Raw genomic sequence first — 26,824 nt, forward strand, 5'->3', positions numbered from 1 at the left:
TGGCTGACTGGCCGTACTCAGCGAGTGGTCCTCAATGGAACTGCATCTATATGGAAGGAAGTGTGTAGTGGGGTGCCCCAGGGCTCTGTTCTGGGCCCAGTACTCTTCAACATCTTCATCAACAATTTGGATGAAGGGATAGATGGGGAACTCATCAAATTTGCAGACGACACCAAGCTGGCAGGAATAGCCAACACTCCAGAAAACAGGCTTAAGATACAGAAGGATCTGGACAGACTTGAACACTGGGCACTAACTAACAAAATGAAATTCAATGGTAAAAAAAGCAAGGTTCTACATTTAGGCAAGAAAAACCAAATGCACAAGTACAGCATAGGTGGCACCATGCTCAATAGTAGTAACTGTGAGAGGGACCTCGGAGTCCTAGTAGACAATCACCTAAATATGAGCCAGCATTGTGCTGCAGCTGCCAAAAAGGCCAACACAGTGCTAGGCTGCATTAACAGAGGGATAGAATCAAGATCACGTGAAGTATTAATATCACTCTTCAATGCCTTGGTAAGGCCACACTTGGAATACTGCATCCAGTTTTGGTCACCACGATGTAAAAAAAGATGTTGAGACTCTAGAAAGAGCATAGAGAAGAGCAACAAAGATGATTAGGGGACTGGAGGCTAAAACATATAAGGAACGGTTGCTAGAATTGGGTATGTCTAGTTTAACGAAGAGAAGGACAAGGGGGGGACACGATAGCAGTATTCCAATATCTCAGGGGCTGCCATAAAGAAGAGGGAATTAAGCTATTTTCCAAAGCACCTGAAGGCAGGACAAGAAGCAACGGGTGGAAACTAATCAAGGAGAGACGCAACCTAGAACTAAGGAGAAACTTCCTGACAGTGAGAACAATTAATCAGTGGAACAGCTTGCCTCCAGAAGCAGTAAATGCTCCAACACTGGAAGTTTTTAAGAAGAGACTGGACAGCCACTTGTCCAAAATGGTGTAGGGTTTCCTGCCCGAGCAGGGGGTTGGACTAGATGACCTCCAAGGTCCCTTCCAACTTTACTACTACTATTATTATTATATACATTCTTCAGAATTTTAGTGTGCATTCTCTGAAGATATTTCCCATTATAATAGAGAAACAAAAATTAAGACTGACCAATGTAGATCATCATTTCACTCTTATGTGAGGAACTGTGTCACCAGTTTATTGCCATACTATACTGCCAGTATTCTTTATTTAGTGATCACAACTGGGACTGGCAACTCAGTCATTATTCAAAACAGTAATTAAGTGAAACCAAGACTGCTGTTATGAGTTTGCTTCAGTTTTTCTTTGCTTTACAGACCTGCAAAGGTTGTAAATATGAGGTTTGGTCATAAAGTTACTTTTTTATCATCTTTCAAACTGTGAATGGCTGGTAAATGAGGTACTCACTATATGAGGACTAGCTGTGTAGCTTTCCATAACCTGGGAATATTTAAATATGTGCATTTTACAAATTCCAGTATTTTCATCTTATATGGCCACTTGTTGTCCAAGGAGGAATGCTTCCCAGAAATTCTTACAGCAAAGAAATATACTGTTTGGAGAGTCTTATTTATATGATTGGATAAATCAACCAAGTGAAGACCTTCACTTGTGTTAACCTTTCCTTAAAGGTTGCATTTTCCTTCTCTGAACATTTTTCTTACCAAAATAATCTGTTGAAACCAATTCTCAGTTTAAGAGAAACGCCTATAAATACACATATATGCATGCACACACATGCACATGCAATGCACACACATGCACATGCAATGCACACACATGCACATGCAATGCACACACATGCACAGAAACACACACATATACACATATACACACACACAAATGGGAAATCCCTTTTGTATCTTTTCCAATAATGAAAGGAATGCTAGAGATTATGAACTTAGGCATCCTTCAATTCTATATTGTATATTCATTTAAGTTCAATCAGATTATAGAAAAACATTACTTATAATTTATTATTGGTATTTTAATCTTTATACTCTGTCGTACTTCCTTTCAGATTTCTGTTAATTTAAATATGACTAGAATGTCCTAGATTTCATAAAATATTGGTAGAAGTATGGTATTCTTCTAGTAGGAAATGAATATTCTGGCTGCTAATAATGAGTTAGATATGTCAGTATCATACGAATCACCATGTCATGTAGCTAATATCAATAATACTAGAATTTTCTTTTAATTTTCTTCAGTTTTTTAGTCATTCCAATTTATAAGTCTAAAATTATACATCTAGATTTGTGTTTATGTAGCAAATTCAGTAAGTGACATTGTAAGCATATAGAATGATTATCCTGCAGGAGTTTGATGAAATAAATGTTATATAGATGTACAGAGATATTTAGTGATTATTAATAATTATTAGTCATAATTACTGAATTTTTAAATGTAAGATCATTCAATTTAAAATTACTGGTTAATAAAGACAAAGTTAAATTTACTGAACTGATGTTTTTTTATGTTGGATTATCCATGAATTTACAGTGAATTTACTTTTTTTTATAATTCACTATGGAAGCAATCTAGATTTTAAAAAAGTAATTCTAATATTCTAATTCTTCTCACTACAGTTTTTATTAAATACCTTTTCAAATAGGTATTTTATTTATTTATTTATTTATTTATGAGACTTATATACCGCTTTAAGTGCAAGCACTCTCTAAGCGGTATACACCAGTAAGCAATGTATATATATATTTACATTGCCCCCAACAATCTGGGTCCTCATTTTACCTACCTCGGAAGGATGGAAGGCTGAGTCAACCTTGAGCGGGTGAGATTTGAACTGCTGACCTGCTGAACCCAGTCAGCTAAAGTGGCCTGCAATACTACACTCTAACTGCTGCGCCACCTCGGCTCTTATATATACTTTATATATACTTTAAATAAACAATCATGTCTCCATTTTTAACACCATAATTATCAGCTAGGATTTTATTTATAGACCAGATCACTGAATTTATCCTCATTTTGAACCTACAGGTGTATAAGCCTTTGTTGTTCAGCTGAGTTCCATGTCTATATTGATCATATAGGATACAATGAGGATCGTCCTGACCATTCATTGTGACTCAATACAAATCTTATCAGCCTTCCTTAATTATGTTAACTGAACACAAATGATTTCTTGCAGCAGATGTTTATGGTTCAGTAGGGTTTCACCAAACCAATTTTCTAGAATATAGGTAATCCTCAATTTACAATAGCAATAGCACTTAGACTTATGTATAGCTTCATAGTGCTTTACAGCCCACTCTAAGCGGTTTGCAGAGTCAGCATATTGCCCCCAACAAACTGAGTCCTCATTTTACCGACCATGGAAGGATGGAAGGCTGAGTCAACTCAACTAAATGGCAACTCAAATCAATGGCAACTGAGACCAGAATTTCTGTTGCTCAGTGATACAGTTATAAGGCAAGAGTGTGCAAGAAGTGCCAGTCAGGAAGGGAATTCCAAAGACTGATAGTAAACACCATTCGGTGCATTACAGCTTCAAACATTGCTAAACAAATTGTTGTAAGCCGAGGACTACCTATGCATTTTTAATGAAGCGTAATTATTTTTTTCCCCACTTCTCCTCTTCTCCTCCAACCTTCCTACTTCCTTCTCCCCTCCGTTACTCTTTTCTCTCTTCTCTCCTTTCTTTCCTCTCATCCCTCTTCAGATACAATTCAGGGGTAATGTCCGAGCAACTCCTCTCTCCAAATTTCCCTATCTGTATTATATACAATAAGATTAATTTTCTCTTACATTAATACTTCTATTTATCTAGCCTTCTCGGTATATACTTCTATAAATATTTATTCAACCTCCAGTTATTCAATACTGTGTCGCCTGGGTCTCCCTCCTTATCTGCTCCTTCTTCTTCCATCTAAATTGATGTTAACTATCTTTTAACCGTATTCTCTTTTCAGCCAATCATAAAAGGTTCCCCAGATTTCATAGCAGTCTGACTCTGTCTTATGTTTAATTGTCATTGTTAGTCTATTCATTTCTGCACATTCCAGTATTTTCCCAATCACCTCTCCCTCTGGGGGGGCTTTCAGTGCTTTCCAATTTTGTGCAAACACAATCCTGGCTGCTGTAATTATATGAATAATTAAATATGTTTTTTCTTTATTGTATTTCCCTGGTAGAATACCCAACAGGAATATTTCTGGTCTTAGTTCTATATGTTGTTGTATCATCTTTTTTATCCATGTTCTAATTATATTCCAATAGGTTTTAGCTTCTACACATGTCCACCACATATGGTAGAAGGAACCTGGTATCTGATGACATTTCCAACATTTCATAGACCTGTCCTTAAACATTTTAACTAATCTTTCTGGAGACCTGTGCCATCTGTAAAACTTTTTGTACATATTTTCTTTATATGCAGTTGCCATTGTCAATTTATAGTTTCTTTCCCATAGTTGCTGCCATCTATCTAATTCAATTGTGTATCCAAAATTCCTTGTCCATTTTATCATTGTCTCTTTCACTTGTTCCTCCTCTAACTCCATATGTAGTAGATAACTGTACATTTTTAATCCATTTTTCTTCCGTTCCTGTGAGTATTTCATCTAACTCTGTTGTCCCCAAATTAGCACTATCTGTTTTAACATCTTTTTCATATCTAGATTGTATTTGTGTTCTCATGTACCAATCCATCTTTATTCCTTGTTCCTCTAATTGTTGTTTGGTTTTCAACTCCCCCATATCTGTTAGTAAGTCTTTATATCTTATAATGTTTCCCATGTTAAACATATTGGGGTGTATTAGCACCTCCATAGTTGAGAGCCAATTTGGAATCTTCAAATAATGCTTTCTCTTTACTTTCTCCCAGACCACAAATAAAGAATTCTTTATATGGTGTCTCTGGAAATAGCTATGTATTCTGTTTTTTCCATACCATATGAAAGTATGCCATCCCAACTGTAAATCATGTCCCTCTAATGTCAATAATCTTGTATTCCTCAGTAAGATCCATTCTCTCATTCATGATAATGCTGCAGCCTGATAGTACAATTCCGAATTAGGTAGACCAAACCCACCTCTCAATCTTGTATCTTGTAACATTTTTAGATTAATCCTTGTCTGTTTTCCTTGCCAAATATATTTCAAGATTATTTTATTAAGCCCGTCAAAATATTTCTTATCTAATCTTATTGGTATTGTTGAAAACAAAAACAATTGTGGTAATATATTCATTTTGATTATCGCAATCCTTCCCATTAATGATAGTTGTACATTTTTCCATTTATCCAAATCTACTTCAATTTGTCTTTTCAATTTATGATAATTATCCTCTTTAATTGTTGTGCATCTTGCTGTCAGGTGGATCCCTAACTATTTTACCTTCTTTACAATCTGTATATCTAATTTTTCTACCAGTTCTTTTTTTGTTTTTCAGTAATATTTTTCATTAACATTTTGGTTTTATCTTTATTAATTTTCAACCCAGCTACCTCACCATATTTTTCTATTTGTTCTATTAATACAGGTCCTGTCTCTAATGGTTTCTCCAAAATAAATACTAAATCGTCTGCAAATGCTTGTAGCTTATATTCTTCCCTCTTAATTTTCATCCCTTTTATGTCATTATTCTGTCTTATACGTCTATTTAATACTTCTAATGTCAGAACAAACAACAGTGGAGATAGGGGACAGCCCTGTCTTGTTCCCTTCATAATGTTGATCTTCTCAGTCATATCTCCATTTATCATTACTTTGGCTGATTGCTTATTATAAATTGTTCTGATTACATTTATAAATTTCTCCCCACAATCCATAGTCTGTAATTGGTTTATCATGAATTGCCAGTTCACATTGTCAAATGCCTTCTGTGCATCCAGGAACACCAATGCCATCTGTTTCTCGGGGTGTGTTTCATAATATTCTAGTGTGTTCAATATAATTCGCATATTGTCTCTAATCTGTCTTTTGGGTAAGAAGCCATTTTGATCCGATTGTATAAATTCATTTAAAAACTTTTTAAGTCTTTCTGCCATTATTGATGCAAATATTTTGTAGTCCACATTCAATAGGGAAATCGGCCTGTAGTTCTTTATTTTCTGTGTTTCCGTTTCTTCCTTTGATATGAGAGTAATAAGAGCTTCGGACCACGAATCTGGTATCTTAGCTTCAGAAAGAAGTTCATTATAAAGTTCCAACATTACATTACCTAGTACTTGCTGCAATGTCTTATATAGCTCTGCTGGTAGTCCATCCGGTCCTGATGTTTTACCATTTTTTTGTCTGTTGATTGCTTCTATTAATTCCATCACTGTTATTTCCCAATGAAGGGTAATTATTATGTAGTTCCTTGTGTGACAGTAATGTCAGAGTTGCAAATCATAGCAGCAGCAGAGCAGAGGAAGCATTTCCCTTATAACCACAGGAAAAAATCCCACTGAAATGACTTGAATTATTTTTTTAAATAAAAGTGTTAAGCTTGTCATTAGGGAGCTGACATGGTTGATTTTGGGCAAGGGGCCGAGGACAGAGATTGAGATCACAGCTGTCTCATCCTTTCCATATTTATCTGGTTTTCCTATTAATTTTTGCTCATCTGCCTCAATGGTACTTTTCTTGCCCTCTCTTTCCAACCAAAATATCTTGCTCAGATTGAGATTTGTAGATTAAAAAAAAAATGAAGGGTGGGAATTTAGTTAGAGCAATTAGCCAGTGGATAAGAACACAAGGGATAGGATTTGGAGCGCCATCCATGCCAATATTTATTGGATCCCATAGTCACTGTGGTAACCGTTTTTAAAAAATAATTCAGAACCATAGTTTTGTATAGTAAAGATTTTATTGGTTTTTTTTTCATCATGTTAATTTTTCCAATCAACAAGTTGTCTGGCGTTTGCTATGCTAATACATGTTCAATTTCTAATCCTTCATTCTTTCCTCTAGGCAAGAATAAAATAGGTTCCAAATTTGATAGTAGTCTGTATCTTCTTTATCTTTCAACCTCATAGTTAATCTGTCCATCTCTGCACATTCCAATATTTTCCTGATTATTTCTTCCTCTGATGGCAGTCCTTCATTCTTCCAGTATTGTGCAAAAATTATTCTTGCTGCTGTAGTAATGTGGAAGATTAAATATAATTTCTGCTTATTAGTCTTTTCAGGCATAATACCTAATAAAAAAAGGTCAGGTTTAAAATCCACTTGTTCACCCAATATTTTTTCTAACCACATATGTATCTTTCTCCAATAGGCCTTTGCCTTACCACATGTCCACCAAGTGTGATAATACGTGCCTATGTTATGTTTACATTTCCAACATCTATCTGACATATTTTTAAACATTTTTGCTAATCTTGCTGGCGGCAGGTGCCATCTATAAAACATTTTATACAGATTTTCTTTGTATGAGGTTGACATTGTTAATTTGTAGTTTCTCTCCCATAACATTTGCCATTTTTCTAATTCTATATTATAGCCAATTTTTTTTGCCCATCTTGTCATTGTAGAACCATAGTTTTAAGGTGGAAGATAGATTATATTATTGCTATTTTTATTGTACAGTTTATTATAGTTTTGGAAATTTATGCTGATGTTCTGCAAATCATCCAAAGGTCTATCAGGAAATGCAAATTTGACTTTTTGTCTATTCTTGCAATGCTTGATACTTAAGTGTTACATCTTTTGCTGTACCCAAAGATGACAACATTCAGCACTGACATCCTTCACAGGTTCAGCAAGACTGCATTTCCAACACTGCCTTCAGCCTGGATATCTTGGGTTGCATAGTGAAAACCTGAAATTCAATATGTTTTTTGAAATTAGTGGACCTCTCATTAATTTTGTTTGAAATGCAGTGTTTTCTGTGGTATTCCCCTCCAATCCCAGCAACTGAAATTCCGTGGAACTATGTGTCAGCTTGGTATGTTAGAACAAGAATTCTGTATTACAAATGAATGGTTTGTGTTATAAGATATCAAATCAAGATGAATTGTTCCATAGCCTCACATAAAAAAACCTTACCTACCATTTGTGTGATCTTGCCATATCGTAAGATAACCTCATCAAAAGGACCAAGTTTAAATGAAATAATCACATTATCAACACAAGATAATTTCATCATATTCAAATTCAAGTTTTATGACACTTCACAGCTATTTAAATAAGCTGCAATATCCAGCCAAGGAGATTTTGGCCAGCTGAAGAAATGCTTTTTGAAAATTCTATTTATAGCTATAAATGTAATCGTGTAATGTAAGTAAGAGAGATTATTCCTGTACAGTTGTAACAAAAACTTTCCATTCTTAAATACACATATTCAAAGCCTGCATGCTTTTAGTCTTACATACTTAAAATCAGAGGTCTTAATTATGCTATGTAGGTAAGAAGTTGTTATAGTAGTAATAGTAATAGTAGTAAAGTTGGAAGGGACCTTGGAGGTCATCTAGTCCAACCCCCTGCTCAGGGAGGAAACCCTACACCATTTCGGACAAATGGCTGTCCAGTCTCTTCTTAAAAACTTCCAGTGTTGGAGCATTTACTGCTTCTGGAGGCAGGCTGTTCCACTGATTAATTGTTCTCACTGTCAGGAAGTTTCTCCTTAGTTCTAGGTTGCTTCTCTCCTTGATTAGTTTCCACCCGTTGCTTCTTGAAAGATACGATTTTATTTCAGATGAACACATGAATATTCCAGAAAAAAACAACACTGCAAAAGAAGAGGGATTTTCATAATATGTTGTCTGCCAAATTTTCACTAGTATTAACCAAAAATGGTGTTTTCTGGCACAAACAGTGTTGATTTCTTGTTAAGAATCCCTTTTCATTTCTCTTCCATTAAATATTGCCTTTTTTCCCTTCCATATAGAGGTAAAATGCAATCCTATGTGTACATTAGTGAGGAATCCAATCCAGAAGTTTTGCTCTTTGGATGTAGGCCATCACTTAGAAATGTATATCCTAACAAAGTGTGTGTGTGTCTATACACAGACACATACACAAAGACACAATGAGTTGCAGCGATACATAAAAAACAAATACATTTGTATTAATTGTGCTTCACTCTGAAGTTAAGGTTTGTGTTACACATTGGCATTTTTCAGCTTAGCTTCTACTGTAAACCTGTGTGAAACAATAGATTGTAGGTATACAACAATATCTGAGTTCAGTTTTGTATGCTTCGCAAGTTATTTTATTGGATAATTGGAGATACCGCCTTTCTTGATTGTGAATTAATTTTGCCTTGTTGAACATATGGAGTCCATATACATTTTGTCTAGTATGGTTTACTTTGAGGGCTGGATTCAGACATCTGTAAATGCCTGTAATGTGGACAGTCATGCTTATCTGATAGCTTGAATATTGAAGCTCAATAGATGTAAACCAGTGAGGATTTTGAAGAAATATAAATGTGTAATCAGCAAATATTTTAATGTTTCTGGTGGTTATTGATTAAATTTACAGATACTTAATTTGGCTGCCAAGAACCACCTTGCCCCCCAAGTTTTGTGACCGGAACAATGTAATCTTAACTACCAATTCAAAAATTTCCCATTATTTACTTTCTTAAACTTAGTATTTTATACAAAACATATTTTTTGCAGCTGTACTGCTCCAAGGCAAGAAACTATTAAAAAAAACTGAATAGTTTTATTCCGATGGTTATTGAACAAATTTACAGATACAGGTAATCCTCAACTTACAACCATTTGTTTAATGACTGTTTGAAGTTACAATGGCACTGAAAAAAGTGACCAATTACTGTTTTTCACACTAATGACTGTTGCAGCATCCCCATAGTCAGCTGTCATGTATTTATGATGGTTGCATCATGTGATCACCTTTTGCAACCTTCTGACAAGATAAGTGAACAGAGAAACCAGATTCACTTAATAATCTTGTTACTAACTTAACAACTGCAGAGATTCACTTAACAACTGTTAGCAAGAAAAGTTGTAAAGTTGTAAAACTGTAAAAATCTTGGGCTCAATTACGGTTATAAGTCAAGGATATTTGTATTTAATTTGACTGCCAAGCCCCCCACCCCATATTTTGTGATTGGAATAATGTATCCTTAATCACTGTTTCAAAAATTTCCCATTATTTACTTTCCTAATATAGTATTTTATACAAAACAGTGATTTTTTGCAGCTGTTATGTTATCATTTGTAGTGCTTCAAAGCAAGAAACCATTAAAAAACTGAACAGAATAAATGAACCCAATTGATTATGTTATAGAAACATACTGCTTCCTAGTGCTTTACAGCATCTCTAAGCAGTTTGCAGAGTCAGTCTATTGCCCCCAACAATCTGGCCTTGGAAGGATGGAGGGCTAGTCAACCTTGAGCCAGTCGAACTGCTGGGCAGTAGGCAGAATTAGCCTGCAACACTGCATTCTAACCACTGCATCACCATGGCTCCTTAATCCTTTGCAAATAATTGTTACAAGTTGTAAATCGCTTGAGATCCAGGCTGCACTTATGTTTGAAGCAAGATGACCATTCCTAAATGGATACACAGTGCAAGACATGAGAGAAGTATTCCTGGTTGTTTCTTCAAGATGCAAAGGTTGCTTTGCCAATATCAAACAACAGATTCCCATTGTCTGAGCATAGCCAGAAAATGTTTCCTTCCTAGATTCAAGAGTATAGGATGCTTTATTGAGAAAAGACTAAAATAGCTGTAGGCTATAAAGTGCAGACCAGCATACGTGAGAGGAAATCTAGGAACAGAATACTGTGAAGAAAATGTCAAGAAGTGCTGCTAAAAATTACTGCGAATTATATATTTTATCTACTGCCAAAATATTAATTTTCTAGAAAATATATTTATCCTGTTTTACTAAGCCTGATTCAGAAGCATAAATGGAGACATTGTAAGGAGAAGTTTGAAATACAATGTGTAGAAATTTAACAAAAAAACCTGCAGCTGTAATAATTCTGAAGACTTCTAGCAAGTTGGTTTTGTTCTCATTTCTGACAAACAATTCGCCATAATGTGTTTTTCATCGGTAAGGCAAAAATAATTGAAATATATATATATATATATAATATCAATAAATAACAATAAATTATGTTATTGAAGGTTGCAAAACGAAACAACTAGCAATGGGGTTTTTTTTTCCACCAAATGGGAATAACTGAGGAATGAGAGTATGATCTTGAGTCTATGCAAGTGCATTGTGGTAAAACCATTTCCAAATAAAATAAGTAAGAAAGAGTAGCTATGATGAAAGAAATGAAACATTGGATGTAATTACAACTAGATTAATGGGAATTCATAGGCACTAGGGATTGAGGTCACTCTAATCAGACTTCTTCCCCTCACTTCACCTTCAAAGAAGAACTTAGAATACATGTGAAGCATTAGATTATGCCAGATGCATTTTGCAATTCCCTGATCTGGAAAGCTTAGAACGATTCTGTTAAATTCAGTAAAGAATTTCACAAAATGGCAAGACCTAAGTCATATGAATTAGTTTAAGCCAGACAAATTGGGAAGCAATATTCATATCAAATGGGGAACTAAATGGGGGAATTTCACACTGGAGGTGGCTACTGGATTGATGGAAAACTCCACCCCCCTGGCTCTCTGCTCTCCATCCATCCATTGGTTATCATATTGATGTATTTGTTATTTATTTATGTATTTATTTATTTTCATTCCTTTGTCATTATTTTATTGTTCTATTATTTTAATTCTGTTCTGTTTACATGCCTTTCATTATTCTTCCCTTTTCTTATTTAAGCCACCTAAAGTAGGGGTCCCCAACCCCCGATCCATGGACTAGCACCGGGCTGTGGCATGCCAGAAACAGGGCCGCGCTAACAAGCAAAGCCCCATCCACGGGATGCAGGCAGTACATGAAACCACATCCCCTTTGGTCCGCAGAAAAACCTCTCTCCAAGGAACCAGTCCCTGGTGCTCAAAAGGTTGGGGATCTCCGGCCTAGAGTAGCCTTATGTTGAGATAGGCTGCAAATAAATTTAACAAACAAACAAACAAATATTGTCAAGTATCTTGAATTGATGGCATTAAATGCAGGTGTTTACACTGTGAACTAACATCACTTAGTTCTCTGGGACAAATGTAGCCTCAATCTCCATTTCTATGTAAAGAATAGAATATTGCTCCTGCTGATGTCTTCTCCAACACTGGGAGTGAAATGTATGGAAAAAATGCTTTCACTAAGAACAACTTTTCAAACATCCCACTCAGTATATGGAGGTTGTGACATAAAGAAGGAACAGAAGGAATCAATCCCATGTTCTCTGTGCATTGTCAGTCATGCATGAATAAAATTATTTTTACTTTTCAACTGAAATTCATAATCAGGTCTAGACTTGCCATAAGCAAGATGAAGCCAAAGTAATCAAGCAAAAAGTAAACAATTTTCCACATGTCACAATCCGTCTGTGCATTTTGTGTTCTTGGCTGTAAGACTTTGATAAATTAATAAATATTCCATTATAAAGATGATGTGAGAAAGATGAAATACAGTAAAAAAGATCAAGAATTTTTCTAGTGATCTTTGCTCACCAGTTCAGCTGATAGAGGATAAATGGTCCAAAATCACTCAATGGGCTTCCATGACTGAAAATAGATTTCAATCTTATGTCTTCAGTCTTTGGCTCCATAATACTGGCTCTCAAATTTAACACATATGAGGATGTAAAAACGACAAGAGCATGCTGCTTACACTCCCCAAGAATGTCTTATTACAGTGGGCAAAAATAACTCCTATTATCTGAACTCAAGTCATTTCAGGGTATTTTTAGGAGGTTCATCTATACAATGTAATTACTTATATTAAAATGCCTAAAATCAAAAAAGACGGGATCTAATGATCAAAGAAAATGGATGCATGGAATGCAATAAGGACAAAATGGATGACAACCTCACTTTTCTAATGCAAACCTGCATTTTTATTAAAGACATATTTTGGCAGGCCCATTCAAAAATACATTGTGCTCAGTAAAAATAAAAAAATCCCCATGCTGATATGTAAAAGTTAAACACAGAATAATTTACCTCCCTTTTATTACATAAATAATAAAAATTATACAGGAATTAAAAATGGAATGCATGCCTGAAAACAATCCATTATGATACAACTACAATATGATATACTGTGTTCCATAAAGATTTGCAGATGGCTTATTAACATGGTATGAACTTTTTTCCAAATATCCGACATATCTGCAGTTAGTTTTAATGCAATGATTTACATAGTATTTCTATTAAAAGAAAGGACAGATTTTCGGTTTGTGCATCTGAGATTCTCTAAAAAAAGAAATAATGAATACGTAATTTTAACCACATAAAACTGAAAAGCTACTTTCATAATTGGATGCTATCATAAAGCTATAAGGGTGTTCAAAAATAATTAACTCCCAATTTTATTCAATACATGTTATCAACATGAAGATCTAAGCAGTCCTATATTTCCATATACATTAATAGTGAGCCAAAGCTATTTTTTCTTGCAGATACTTTTTGGCATTTTTGTATTTCCAAAATAATTTTAAACTGAGTCATCCAACTATATTTAAGTGAATTATTTGCAACTATCACCATAATTTGTCTAAAACAACAGAGGTAACAAAAGTGAGAGACTTCCAATCACTTGAGAACCAGTATCTAATGGTATTAAATATTAGAAAGCCTTCTCTGCTAAAACACATTAATATAATGCACTCTTTTTCAATCTGGTGTTCTATATTTATAATGGAATGCTTTCCCACTATTTCCAGTCAGAATGAGTACGTTAGTTGGCAATTCTATCAACTGTAGTCTAACACATTTAGAAAATGCCTAATTGTAGAAATCTGAAACAATCCTTTCTCTGCTTTTAGAATTAGTGTTGATTTACCAAGGCATTGTATTTTCATAAATAGTTGTTTCCTGCATTTTCAGAAAAAGATGGTGAACCTTGCTCATCTGTGCATTACATTTTGCAAATAATTTTTATATAAACCAATTTATTAGATTTATTTTTTAAGAAAAGCTGGAGACTTAAAACAAGAAATTCTGCTCAGATCTAGTAATGATTGATTCAAAATGGAACACTAGATACCTATTTATCTTCAAAGGAGAAAAAACAAGTAACATAACAACTGAAATAAATGTAAAATGAAGGAATATATAAGTGATGTGAAAATATGCTGAGCTGGTTTAAAAGCACTGTTCAATATCTGTAGCAAGCACTGTTCAATATCTGTAGCAAGCACCTAGTTTTACTGGATCCTTAGTTTATGAAAAGAATGAAGCAAGTCTCAAAATGCTGATGATCAAAATGCTGATCAAAAAAGGAAGTTGATTCTCTAACAGCATTCTAGCAAAAGCAGGTTTTTAAAAACCATTGTTATACATTTGACAACAATCATATAACAAAAATGTCTGGCTCTATAAACTTGATTTACGTTTATCAGAAATAGTAATAAAATGGTAATTTCATGGGTATCATATGAGAGTTTTTATCACTCATAAGACTATTTTGAAGTGAATAGTTTCAACATTTTTCTATTGATTTAAAAAGAAACAAAATAGTACTGCTTATGTTAACTACTTTGAACAAGCATCAGACTTCCTATCCCCAGCCTTTAATTCTCCAATATAAATTACATCATGAAATTTTAGAAACTCTGCAATACAATATTTTAAAAAAATTATATAAATGTCAGGATAAGCTCTTTTATGAGGGTCATAACAATGGAATTAAGAAAATACACTAGGAAATAAAGAGTCATTATCAAGTTCATTTGTCTTGGAGACTATTATTTTTTATTAAAAATTATTGAGTATCAGTTATCAGAGGATAAAATAATGGCTTTTGTTACAATCTGCTACAAATTCTCATGTACAAGCCAGCTTTATGACAAGTAAATGAGGAAGATGTTTTTTTAAATAGAGACACTTCTAGAATAGAAAATAATATCACAGTTTAATTTATCTTTTAAAGACTGCAAATAAGGGAAATAAAATCTTTTGAAAATTACTACATTCCATTTTCCTAAGCCTTCCTCAATGAAGGCTTCCACAATGAAATATAATATATAAATTTGGCACAAAGAAATTCAGTATACTCTTGAGGAAATTCACTGCATGAAAACAGTTTCTTAATACCAAACATAATCAACATTATATACAGCAAACACCAAACAAACAAATAAAAATAAAAAAACCCTCAGTCACATTCTTAATCAAGAATGTTTAGACAGAAGTCAGTATCATTTTTTTCCTCACAGAACAACTTATATCATATATGCTAAATGACTTCCAAATAAACACTTTTTCTCATATAATCCTTTTGCAAATTTAAATTGTTTTATAAATAAGGGAACTTTTTTAAACATTTATTCTTCTTAGCTTGATTTTAAGATATTTTTGAAACAAAATTCCATTCAAGTTTCAATTGTAATTGAAATATGCAACATAAAAATAAAAACTGAATGTATTTAAGGCAATGGGGAAACAGTTACCAATGTGGATTATGAAATACTATTTCTTTGGGTGATATTTTAGAGAAATATGGGAAATAGAAAATAGAATGTTTGCAAAATAAAAAGGAGATTTATTTTAAAAAATCATATGAAATATTGAATAATTTTTTCTCTTTAACAATGCAACTTACCTTAGTTTTCCAAATTTCTATGGAAATAAAGGGAAAGCTGAGCTCAGTATATCTGAGAATTTAGAAACAGAGAAATGGGAACCCTTGTGATATATAAAATTAAATATACAATATGTTAAACATGTGAAACCATCAACCCTTCCAGAGATTAAAACTACTAAATGTTTTTCAGAGAATGGCAAAAGTACCCATACCACAGTAATTCTTTTACTAACTTATTAATTACTCAAAATGTAATGAAAATGAGATTAAGGGATGGAAAATATCTTTTGAAAAATATTATTTATACTAGAAAATATATGAAATATTATGCAACACTTCTCAATAGTGTGCACAAGATTCAGAAAGCAGAATTCCACTTTCAAAAATCTGTTCAACCATGCTTCCATACATTTCATTGGCAAAAGGGGACTCTTCAAAATTATTAAGTAAAGCTTTTTGACATTTTTAAAATCTGCTCTCAATAAATTACGTGCAAACATTTTTGTTTTCTTTTTCTAGGAAAAAGAAAATATGCAACAAACCTTCCTGGGAAGAATGTGCAGTTATTGATATACACAACTATAATAGATTCTTTTGCTCCTATCAGAACACAATCACCTAAACTAGCTGCACTATCCTTATAAAAGTACAGAGAACAGCAATATATTTACATAATCTCAGTGAAGGAAAAAAAGCTAACATTTAATCATAGCTGAATGCATAATAGGCTTTGCTCTTCTTATAATGTTAAGAAATCTCCATTAGTCAATAATTTTTTTGGGGGGGGCATCTTTGCATATTTACAAGTTTACATATATTACAAAACTTGGACACATAAACTAAGTATAGTGCAAAACCTTTGAAATGTTCTCTCTATTAACAGATCTGAATGTATACATTTTTTCATTTTTTAAAAGAAATAATTTTCTTTATGGAACACCCAAAAAATAAAATTCACACATTTCCAAATTTAAGCTTAAAAAGAGTACCCTTATCTGAAACATCTAGTAGTACAAATAGCAATTCTCTATATATCTAATTTACTACTAAATGTTTTCTGTTAGACATCTATGAATCAAAAGAGCTGTAAGCAGCCTTATAAATTGTGCAAATTACTAGCAAAGTAAGAAGTATTACTCTGTAAATTACATATAAGCCAAATAAAAATTATTTGCCACATTCAAACAGCACTATTTGAGTCTGGATATCTTTTTCTGGAAAATACAGCTAGGCAGCCAGAAATATTGGGAACATACACAGGAGGTGACTGTGTATTAAATTACAAAAACATCCTATGAATTAAACAAACATAATTGACTGCCTGAATCACCCTGTCATAGTCTCCACTGTGTTTTCCACAGTTATTAGGCATGAATTTTATATATTACTATAATGCCTATTTTCTATACAGCAAACTAGACATCAACAATCACCACTGAAAATTTTGGATTATCTAATGGGGTAAATACTGTGTTCAAAACTTTGAAATATAACATTTAAAAAAAATACATACATTTACCAGATTACATCTTTCCATTCATCTGTGTTATCTATTATTAATAAGCATCACCATCTATATAATGTCCAGGTCAATTTTTATGGAGTTTATTCAATAATATATTGTATACATTTGAGAGTTAAAATGTATTGTTCTGACACTATTGTCTTCATTCTTTTTTCACTGACCAACTCCATACTGAATGAAAAATAAGTTTGAAATAATTTCCTGAGTATTTCTTATAAGCAAATAACTATTAGCTAGATTTAGAAGTCCATTTTAAAAATTCCTAAGATTTGATAAGAAATTAGAAAATATCATACACACTGGATGAGTGAAACATGTTCACAGAACTATTCTCATAAGTGATATGGGGGGGATTAAATTTCATTAGAAATGATTTTTCCCTTAAATATCAATATTATCTTTTTATAAAATCTTAGAAGCAAAATGGAAGTGCGACAGTCCTCCTTACACTTCTATATTGTATTTTACTTTCTGTATAGTACTATTCCAAACAAAGTGCAGAGAACATATTAAGTTAAAACCTTATACCATGATTTACAGTGCTGTGTCATGCCAACTTTGGTTTGCCACTGGCATCTCTTGCTGTGGCTCTTTGGTCTTCACCCCATGTATTCAATGGAAGAGCATCTACTTTACTTTCTTGCTATGGGTCGGTTTTCCTGGGTAGAAGATTGCAAGCACACCAGATGTCTACCCCCATAATGCAAATGCTTATTTCACATTGATATGAACAGGAAAGCTAAATATACATTGAGGGGAAGCAACACTGCTGTTCATATGATTTTATGTTTTTTTATGGTTTGAAGCTTTTAATCTATTACCCCAATCAAAATGTCTACAGCAAATCTTAGAAACTGTTTTACTTGTGGCATTATAATGGGATATATTCAGTGTTGTTGTTCAACTGACAAAAGGTTCTTTGAGTTCTTAAAAGCTTTTATCAGAAGAAAAGGGAGAAAAGGTGGGGATGAGAGCCACAAGGAGAAGCAACATAGCACATTTCATTTCTTTTATTGGATCATGAACCTCTCATCAGCAGAAGATCAGTAGATATAGCCCATATTACTGCATCTAGGATGGGAATAAAAATCATATTGTTACAGTCACACTATTTAGTTCCTATTTATTATTAAGTATAATACTGCACTTAATATCACAAATGTATAAAAATATGGCAGATAGTGTCATAACAATACTTTAAGTGAATATCTTTTAAAAAAGACATTTATTATATAAATATAGAGAGAGTCACACACACATAGCGCGCACACACACATATATTTATAATAAAATATTCTTGATGTAATATATGTTAATTTTTGTAGAAATTACTGTAGCTGTTTTTACTTCAGAACAATGTTCCAAACAGCTCCAAATAATGTTATAACATAAAATGTGATATAACAATTAGACAATAAATAATATTACAAATCTTATCAAATATGGAAGTTTTAAAAACAAATAAACTAAAACTTTAAACCATACTAAGGATACAAATATATCACATAAACCCTATTTAGTTTTTTTTAAATTTAGGCAGCAATATTTTTTAAAAGGGCATACATCTAAATATTTTTTAAATTCCCCAATGTGTCAATATAGCTTTCAGACAAATACGCATACTAAGCTGGAATGTAAGCTGAGAAAAAAGGGCATATAGTTCATTCTCCCTGAATTGCACATTCTTTTGCTATTATATTGTGTGAATGGCAATTTATAAAGTTCATTTCACTATACTATCCCTATTGATGTGGTAGTAGTAGCTACACATACTCTATTGCACACTCTTTTGTAAAGCTGCAAACACAATCATTACTCCAATCACCACCATCACCATATCCCTCGGTCAATCCCTGCAATATCACTTTCTTGGATACAATTACAAAGCCGTCTCCTTTAAATCATTCAGATTTGGCATTCGAGATCGGTTTGTTCGGTTATATGTATGCCCGTTTTGCCCACTTTTCGAAGCCATCTGATCCGAGTATGATGATGTCTCACTGGCACTTCTGTTCCCTGGGGAAACGTGCCAGCTTGGTTCCATCTGGCTTGGGAGCTGAAGAGCAGCTCTGCCTTTTGATTGGGATTCTTGACGTAGGTTGCTGCTGCTGGTAGTGGAAGCTTGAGTCATAGGATAAATTCGAACTTCAGAAAAAGAAGTTTTAGCTGGCTGATTTGGTAAAGGCTGGAATCTGGGTTCAGAAGGAATCGAATGGTTTGAGGAGGAGGAGGAAGAAAGATGCAACAGCTTGCGTAAGGATTTTAGAGGCTGACTCTGAAAGACAGAAAGTAGAAAACGAGTGTCTCTTGTTATTTATTTCCACCTGTTCTTCCTCCTGCCCTTTTTATTTTCTTTACTTTTGTTAAGCGCTAAAGTATTTTGCATATTGTCATTACACACTAAACTGTCAATTATTCAATAATTTGGGTTGTAATCTTTAAGTGGTCACGGACAATTGGAGTTCTTGGAATTCACTGCAAGCTAGGGGAAGTAGAGAAACTACAAAGTAATGGATGGGATTGATTTCTAGAAATATAAGCAAAATTGTAAAAAAGAAAAAAAAAAGGGTAGCCTCTGGGTGATATGACTCCCACACTGCTTTGTATAATAAACACAGCCCCAAATTTGGGCAGGGAGGGGATATGCATTTGCTTTCTGATTTAGAAAATTGTTAAAAGGAATAGACATGGAGTGGTGGTCTTGTCTCCAGATACAAGCAAGATACATGAAGGATAAGCAAGAATGGGGTATTAACAGACAAGATACAGGGTTAGATAAAATACTGCTAGGCCCGGAGAAAAAACAAATAAAGAATATTTATAAACACCTGTTGGAACATAAGCTATATGAGGAGCAGGTTAAAGAAACAATGGTGACATGGGCAATAGATCTAGGATATAATATAAATATGGATCAATGGCAGCAAGTATGGGAGCGAAATAACAAAATCACATTGGCGACATCATATAAAGCAGTGTTTCTCAACCTTGACAATTTTAAGGCATGTGGACTTCAACTCCCAGAATTCCACAGCTGTGGAATTCTGGGAGTTGAAGTCCACATGCCTTAAAATTGTCAAGGTTGAGAAACACTGATATAAAGAAAACCTGTATAAGATGGTTTACAGATGGCATCTCCCTCCGGCCAGATTAGCCAAAATGTATAACGGATATTCATCTATGTGTTGGAAATGTAAAAAAGAAAAGGGCACCTTTTTTCATGTATGGTGGACATGTAGAGAAGCACAGGTGTATTGGCGTGTGGTCTGGGAATGGGCAATAGAAATGACTAGGCAAAACATTCTATACAAACCTGAGGCATTACTATTAGGAATAATAGAGAAAAATGTAAATAAAGAGGACACATATTTAATTATTCACGTGGTTACGGCGGCAGGGATACTATTTGCTCAAAAGTGGAAAGCAATGGAAGTACCTAGAGAGGAAATACTAATAAAGAAAATTATGTATTGCGCAGAACTAGATAGGATAGCTAAAAGATTTTATCGAATATGGAATAAATTTTATAGATGGAGGGAAAAAAATGGAGGTCACAAATAAAGAGATAAGATAGAGACTAGAAATGTATAGTTTGTATATAGATATATTATATGTAATTAATGTACAATATGGACTGAGATGTCAGTCAAAGACGATTTACCATGTTCAATGTTTTAATCCTTTTTTTTCTTTGTACTCAATAAAAACTTAAAAAAAAAGAAAAAAAGAAAATTGTTAAGAGACAAAAAGAGACTCAATTCTCCCAGTTATCATTTATAACTTCTAAACTTCTAAATTGTAACATCACAATTTCTGTGTTCTCCCTATTTTGAGAGGGAATCTCTTGCCTGTCATGTAAAGCCTGGTAGGCCCCTTAAACTAATGAAAGGTGCACATACTAGCATTGGCTGACATACTAAATGCCTATTAAAAAGATACTAAATAATGTTAAAGTTGAATTGGTTTGGAAATTTAAGATGGTTTGTATAGCTGTTTGTTCAGATCAGTGGTTATTGAACTGTTTCACCTAATTAGTTCTTTTCCTGGTCTCAAATAATGTCATTTCCCCACAAAGCAACCAGACTCTGTTGTTTAACAGTGTCTTGGAAGCTGCAACATCAAACCTTTGACTCACAAACAAGCAATTACAAATTATTTCATTACTTCCAGAAAATGACCAAATTATCCTTTGGAGGCAATTATTCTCAGTTAAAAAACTATAGGTAGTCCTTGACTTGCTGACCATAACTGAGCCCGGAAGTATGGTCATAAAACATTGTGTTTGTAAGCCGAGGCACTTACATCACCTGAAGTAATTTTCTAGCCCTTTTCACAATAGTCATTAAGTGAATGTGGCAGTTGTTAAGAAAAACCATTTATTTGAAGGGACGTGTTTTGCCAGAAACTGGCAAAAAACATTGCAAATCCCAGTTCTTGACTGCGTACTAACCATAATGACATGTGGTCCTATGATTGTGCGTGACCATTTATGATGGCTGGGGGTGCTTTACGACTGTAAAGCATCCAGTCTGTGGCAATTACAAATTTGAACAGTCATAAAAGGATTGATTGTTAAATAAGGATTATTTGTATTGGTTTATATAGCACAGGATCCAATCTGGGTCAGCCACCGGGACTAGAGATTTAGTCTTCCAAGCTTTTGGACTCATGCTGGAGCCAATCCTCAAAGAACTTCTCTTTAGCAAAGTATGTGCTTTGAGCTATTCCTCTGTGTGGTATTTATATGGAACCTGGTTGTGTGTGGCTTGGAGTGTTGAGGGTGGCTATTAAATTGTTGGCTGTTGTTTCCTTGTGCCGTCAAGCTCTCGCCTCCTAGGTACTTGATAAGCTAGTGGTAAATCAGCACTCCTGTTGACTGATGAGGAGTCCGTTTCCCAGGCTTCAATCACTTTCCTGGCTACTTTTGTCTCTACTCGTCCAACAATCTTAGTAGCTGCAAAACTGAATGTATGTCCTTGTTCGTTGCAATGTTGTTTATGTAGTAGTTGTATTATACTTGATATACTAACTGTAATTATATTTTGCTGAAAGTTAAAAAGTTAATTTTAATCTTTCAGCTTTAAATAGATTAACATTAAATAACCTGAAGGCTTACCTTCAGCCACACAAATTTGTTTGAAAGTTAATATCTCCAACCTACTCATTTGTTCACTACTGTGAACAGTCAGATTACTGCATATCACTAACAATACATCTTTTCAACTTGTTCAGTATTTTTAGAATGAATTACCCAGAGATGTGCATCCAAGTCATAGCACAAGGACTTCAAAATATCCTGCAGCAGAATGCCCATCTTCACTGATTTTTATTAATACTCTTTATTGCTACATTTGTTTTGTCTTGCGAGCCACCTTGACTGAAATATTTTAAGTAAATAAATAATATGAGCACATGGTTGGAACAATGTTTTGTTGCTGCTCAAGGAAAAGTGTGGGATAATTCTTATTTATCAACTTTATACTGAACTTAAGGCAGGTGATAATTCTATCTGCTCCATAGATGTATGTTAATGGGTAGATGGCTACATTACCGTGTAAAATATACCTCACAGTACTGTTAAAGATGCAACACTGAAATTACTTCTTTTGCCAATCTGATCAAAGCACCAAGACTCTGTGGACATTGCTGGTAAAAACTTTTAAATCAATGTATAAAAAATTTCCAATGTAGTTCTGGGTTAATGACTTAATAGTTAAGTAGCACTTGTGATGATTTCAATTTGAGATCCCAAGAATAAAAGTTCAAAGTTATTCTGTATTATAACTTAGAACAACTATTCACCTGCCAAATGACTTAAAATGAAATGAAGCAATAGTTAAACTTACATGCCCTTGAATTTCTGTCATCTTTTCAGAATGCCAATCCTTCTGCCTGCTGGCTGGATGATTAGACGAGTGAATAGCTTTTTGTATTGCCAAAAGGTCCTGATTGTCGCTTCCAGGCATCTGTAACATGGAACAATATCAATTCATTAATTCTTGGAAACAAATATCCTAAATTAAACCTTATCTCCCACTTCTCCCTGCTTCTCAGATCAAAGCAATGCAAGTGAACCCATTATTGCTATGCCCTTTTAAGATCTCTATATTGATAATTATATTTGTAGATGCCATGCATATTTTTATAACCTCCACCCTTAAGGCATTCACATGCTGTTAGTCAAATACTGCAAAAGAGAAGAAGAGCAGTTAAGCGCAGTGCTCTGTTTCATCTCATTTTCAGAGTATTCCATATTGCTTTTAAGTTCATGAGCCATTTCCACAAAAACTATGTTTTTTGCTAAGGAGAAAGATAACCAGTCATCAATTACTTTTGCAGTACCTTTATAAGGAAGAGTATTTCCCTTATCAAAGAAATAAGATTTAGCTTAATGTTTGTTTATTAATTAGAGAAACTGCTAAATAATGCAACATGCCAGCTTCAGAGAAAATCTTTGGCTGAATATATCTTCTGAACAGTTTAGTCGTCCAACAGGGAGGTAGGCGATTGCTGGCTAAGACTCCTTTCTTAGCAAATAAAATTTAGGATTAAAAATTGTTAATCCATTAAATGTAGGGGGATTAGCTTTTATTTTACCAACAACATGCAGCTGGATAATTGATTATAGAGAAAATAAAGGCTTTCAAAAGTGTTCTATATCCAATGAAATTCAACTATGACTAATACATCGTGTCTTCCTTTTATTTAGATAAAGGAAAGCAGTAAGGTTTATAAATAAAAATATTTGAATATAATTGAAATATAATATAAATATTATATTGAATATAAAAATAAAAATATAATTGAAAATATTCCAATTGAAAAAAATAATTTCACACTATGGCTAATTACAAAAGAAGTTGTCTTTTATGTTTTATTAGATGTTTATTTATAATCCTGATGATAATATTGTTCATAATATTATATTTTCTTGCAATTTGGAGGAAAAAATCCCAGGTTCCCTGAGTTTGTGGAATTGGCTCAAAATACTTAATTTGCGTGGAGAGTTTGATCCCCTGAGAAAAAAAATTGTACCCCCACACACGCACACACTATAGTGGTAAGTAAAATAGATGCACTGTAGCATTTTTTTTCAGTGCTATCATTTTTTAAAAGTTAATACCATAGGTAGAGTGACTACAGGATTCTTTTTCAAAGAAGAGCTATGCTTTAAATGATTCTTTGAAATAAAAAGAGGAAAGAGAGATTTCTTGATGCTTGGATTCTCCATCTTGGTAGATTCTGTCTGCAATATAAGATACAAAAACAAATTGCACAAATAATTCTAATTCAGGAGAGCTACCCATGTCTCTTATTTGTTGAATTATATATGAAAGCTTCAATGATCACAGATGTTTAATCTAACTTTTTATAATTATGTCAAGATAAGACTAATTGCTCTGCTGAATAAGAAAAAGCCTTTGGAAGAAATAATTAAAGCTTAACTGCCCTTGCAATATGCTTTAAGAATGTGCCTATCAAATATATATATTTATTAAGTTTAGAATAAATACATTACTTTGTGTGGTTTAAGTTTGGCGTATGAACTATGACAGGGCTTTTCAACCTTTTCACCCATTGTACCACTTTTAGGATATGGCAACATCCGAGTACCACCAGTCGCTTAGCAAGATGTCAAAAACTTGATGACCCCCCCCCAAAAAGGAAAAAAAGTGATAAAGTACAGGTAGTCCTCAACTTACAATAGTTCGCTTAGTGACTGTTCGAAGTTACAATGGCACTGAAAAAAGTGCCCCACAAGCCACAGCCGAGCAAGACACCTGCCTGCCCCCCCAGTGGCGCTCTTCCTCCTGTCCGAGGTTTTCCTTGTTGTGAGCATTTTTGTTGAGGACTGGCAGCAGGGGTAGGGTGGGGGGTGTTTGGTTTTTATTCCCCCTGTCTGCTGGGTGATTGCAGCAGGTTTTGGTCACTTCACATGACCCTGGGACACTGTGACCGTCATAAATATGAATCAGTTGCCAAGCATCTGAATGTAAATCACAAGACCCTGGAGATGCTGCAACATTCCAGTTGATCGGTGCTTCCTTTAGGCTCAGCAGAAGCACCAGGATCAGTGTTGTTTTCCAGCTGATTGGTGCTTCTTCTGGGCTCAGCAGAAGCGCCAGGATCAGTGCTGTTTTCCAGCTGACTGGTGCTTCTTCAGGGCTCAGCAGAAGCACCAGAATCAGCGCAGAGCTCCAGCTGGAGCTTGGCACTGATCCTGGTGCTTCCACTGAGCCCTGACAGCCCTGCAGCTCCAGCCATCTCTCGCTCAGGCTTGTGAGTGCTACCACTGGTTCAGCTCATTTCCCTCCCCCACTACCACTTTTCTAGTATGGTTGCGTACCACCTGCCAGGTGCCAATGTACCACAGGTGGTACCCGTACCACTGGTTGAAAAGCCCTGAACTATGACTATAGCTATTATAAAAATATCCCAAATTTTCAATAGCAATTAAGTCCATATGTATCAATTTACTTCGACAACATGGGTTTTGTATAATTTTTGTTAAAGTTTGAAATGTAGCAAATCTGGAGAGAAACTCAGAAAATAACATATAAATGCATTTTTAAAAAAAATTATCTGGGTTCGTGAAAACTATTATCCCTCAATGGAAATGCAAACTTAAAACTAAGGAAGAAAACTAAGAAATTCTTAAAAGATTTATCTGCTGACAATAAAAAAATCTGATGCCCTTCATCTCTTACTTCCAAATCTTCATTGTAAATCAATACATTTAAAAATAATAGATAAAATGGTTTTTCTACTTAGTATAGTACTTGTTTACTATTTACTTATTATTTACCTATATCAATTTATACAGACACCCGTCTCACAATCACAATTATTTCCTATATCCTACATGAGTGGAGAAAAGAGGAAGGGATATTAACATGAAGTAAACTGGTGAAAAGATCTTAGAAATGTTTTCATTCTTAAATAATAGTTGCTCTTTTTTTAACCATTATTTAAATAGTTTATATGCTTCTTTGAAAGCACTGTTATCCTAAAAGGATAGATACAAATAATTGCAGCAAACCAACTTTCAAGGAGAAAGGCTCCATAGTACTTATTATTAAATTCATTAAAAACCCAAAATGTTTCAGAATTTTATTCATGGCTATAGCATGGGATTTTTGTTTCTTAAATTCTTTATGACAATAAACATGGCTTCTTCTCCCTTTATTTCCCCATCATATACCAATATATATGAACCCTACATCAGTTAACCCAATCCATGTTACTGATGAAGTGAACTGTAGCTCACGAAAGCTAACATCTTGTAATAACATTTCTTAGTCTTAAATAGTGCTACCAGACTCTTGGGATATTGAGCTCTATAAGTAACTAAAGTTGAACTTTATTTTAAATGAACAATCAAACATTTCACTGGCTACCTTAAGTTCTTTATATCAGGAATCTCAAACGGTGAGAAATAAATTTGGGGAAACACTACAAGATGAGGGCATTAGCTTGGCCTTCCCTGCCTCATCATGGAGAAAATCTGTTTGTCATCATTAGGAGTAAAAAATTACTCAGTATTACATAATCAATCAATCAATCAAACAAACAATCCCTGTCCTACGTCTCAGTAATCAGCTTCTCTTTTAAATACAACTTTTTCCAGATAGAGCTGAGAACCAACAGGCCTACAGAGATAACTATTATGTAAGAACCTTCTCTAACTTAAAAAGCAGTAGAATCCTTCTCTGGACTGTAGTA

The 26,824-nt window shown here is 34.1% G+C and overlaps 1 protein-coding gene across 7 annotated transcripts in view; it reads right to left on the reverse strand.

The window, feature by feature from the left end:
* Window positions 1–12,863: 12,863 nt before the first annotated feature.
* CDKL5 (cyclin dependent kinase like 5) overlaps window positions 12,864–26,824 on the reverse strand; it is a 95,329-nt gene continuing 81,368 nt past the window's right edge. For 5 of the 7 annotated variants that reach the window (XM_039358387.1, XM_039358390.1, XM_039358389.1 and 2 more), the window contains 3 exons: window positions 24,225–24,347; window positions 22,948–23,067; window positions 14,722–19,376 (listed from right to left, as the gene is read on the reverse strand). In XM_039358387.1, the coding sequence (XP_039214321.1) occupies window positions 18,981–19,376; window positions 22,948–23,067; window positions 24,225–24,347 (639 nt within the window). In that variant the 3' untranslated portion in view covers window positions 14,722–18,980. Of the gene's footprint in view, window positions 13,245–14,721; window positions 19,377–22,947; window positions 23,068–24,224; window positions 24,348–26,824 lie in introns of those variants that run through there. The other 2 variants (XR_005558548.1, XM_039358392.1) reach the window with 2 other exon arrangements.

Source organism: Crotalus tigris, unplaced genomic scaffold (assembly GCF_016545835.1).
Source record: "Crotalus tigris isolate CLP2741 ecotype Arizona unplaced genomic scaffold, ASM1654583v1 scf7180000019016.1132606, whole genome shotgun sequence".
NCBI lineage: Eukaryota > Metazoa > Chordata > Lepidosauria > Squamata > Viperidae > Crotalus > Crotalus tigris.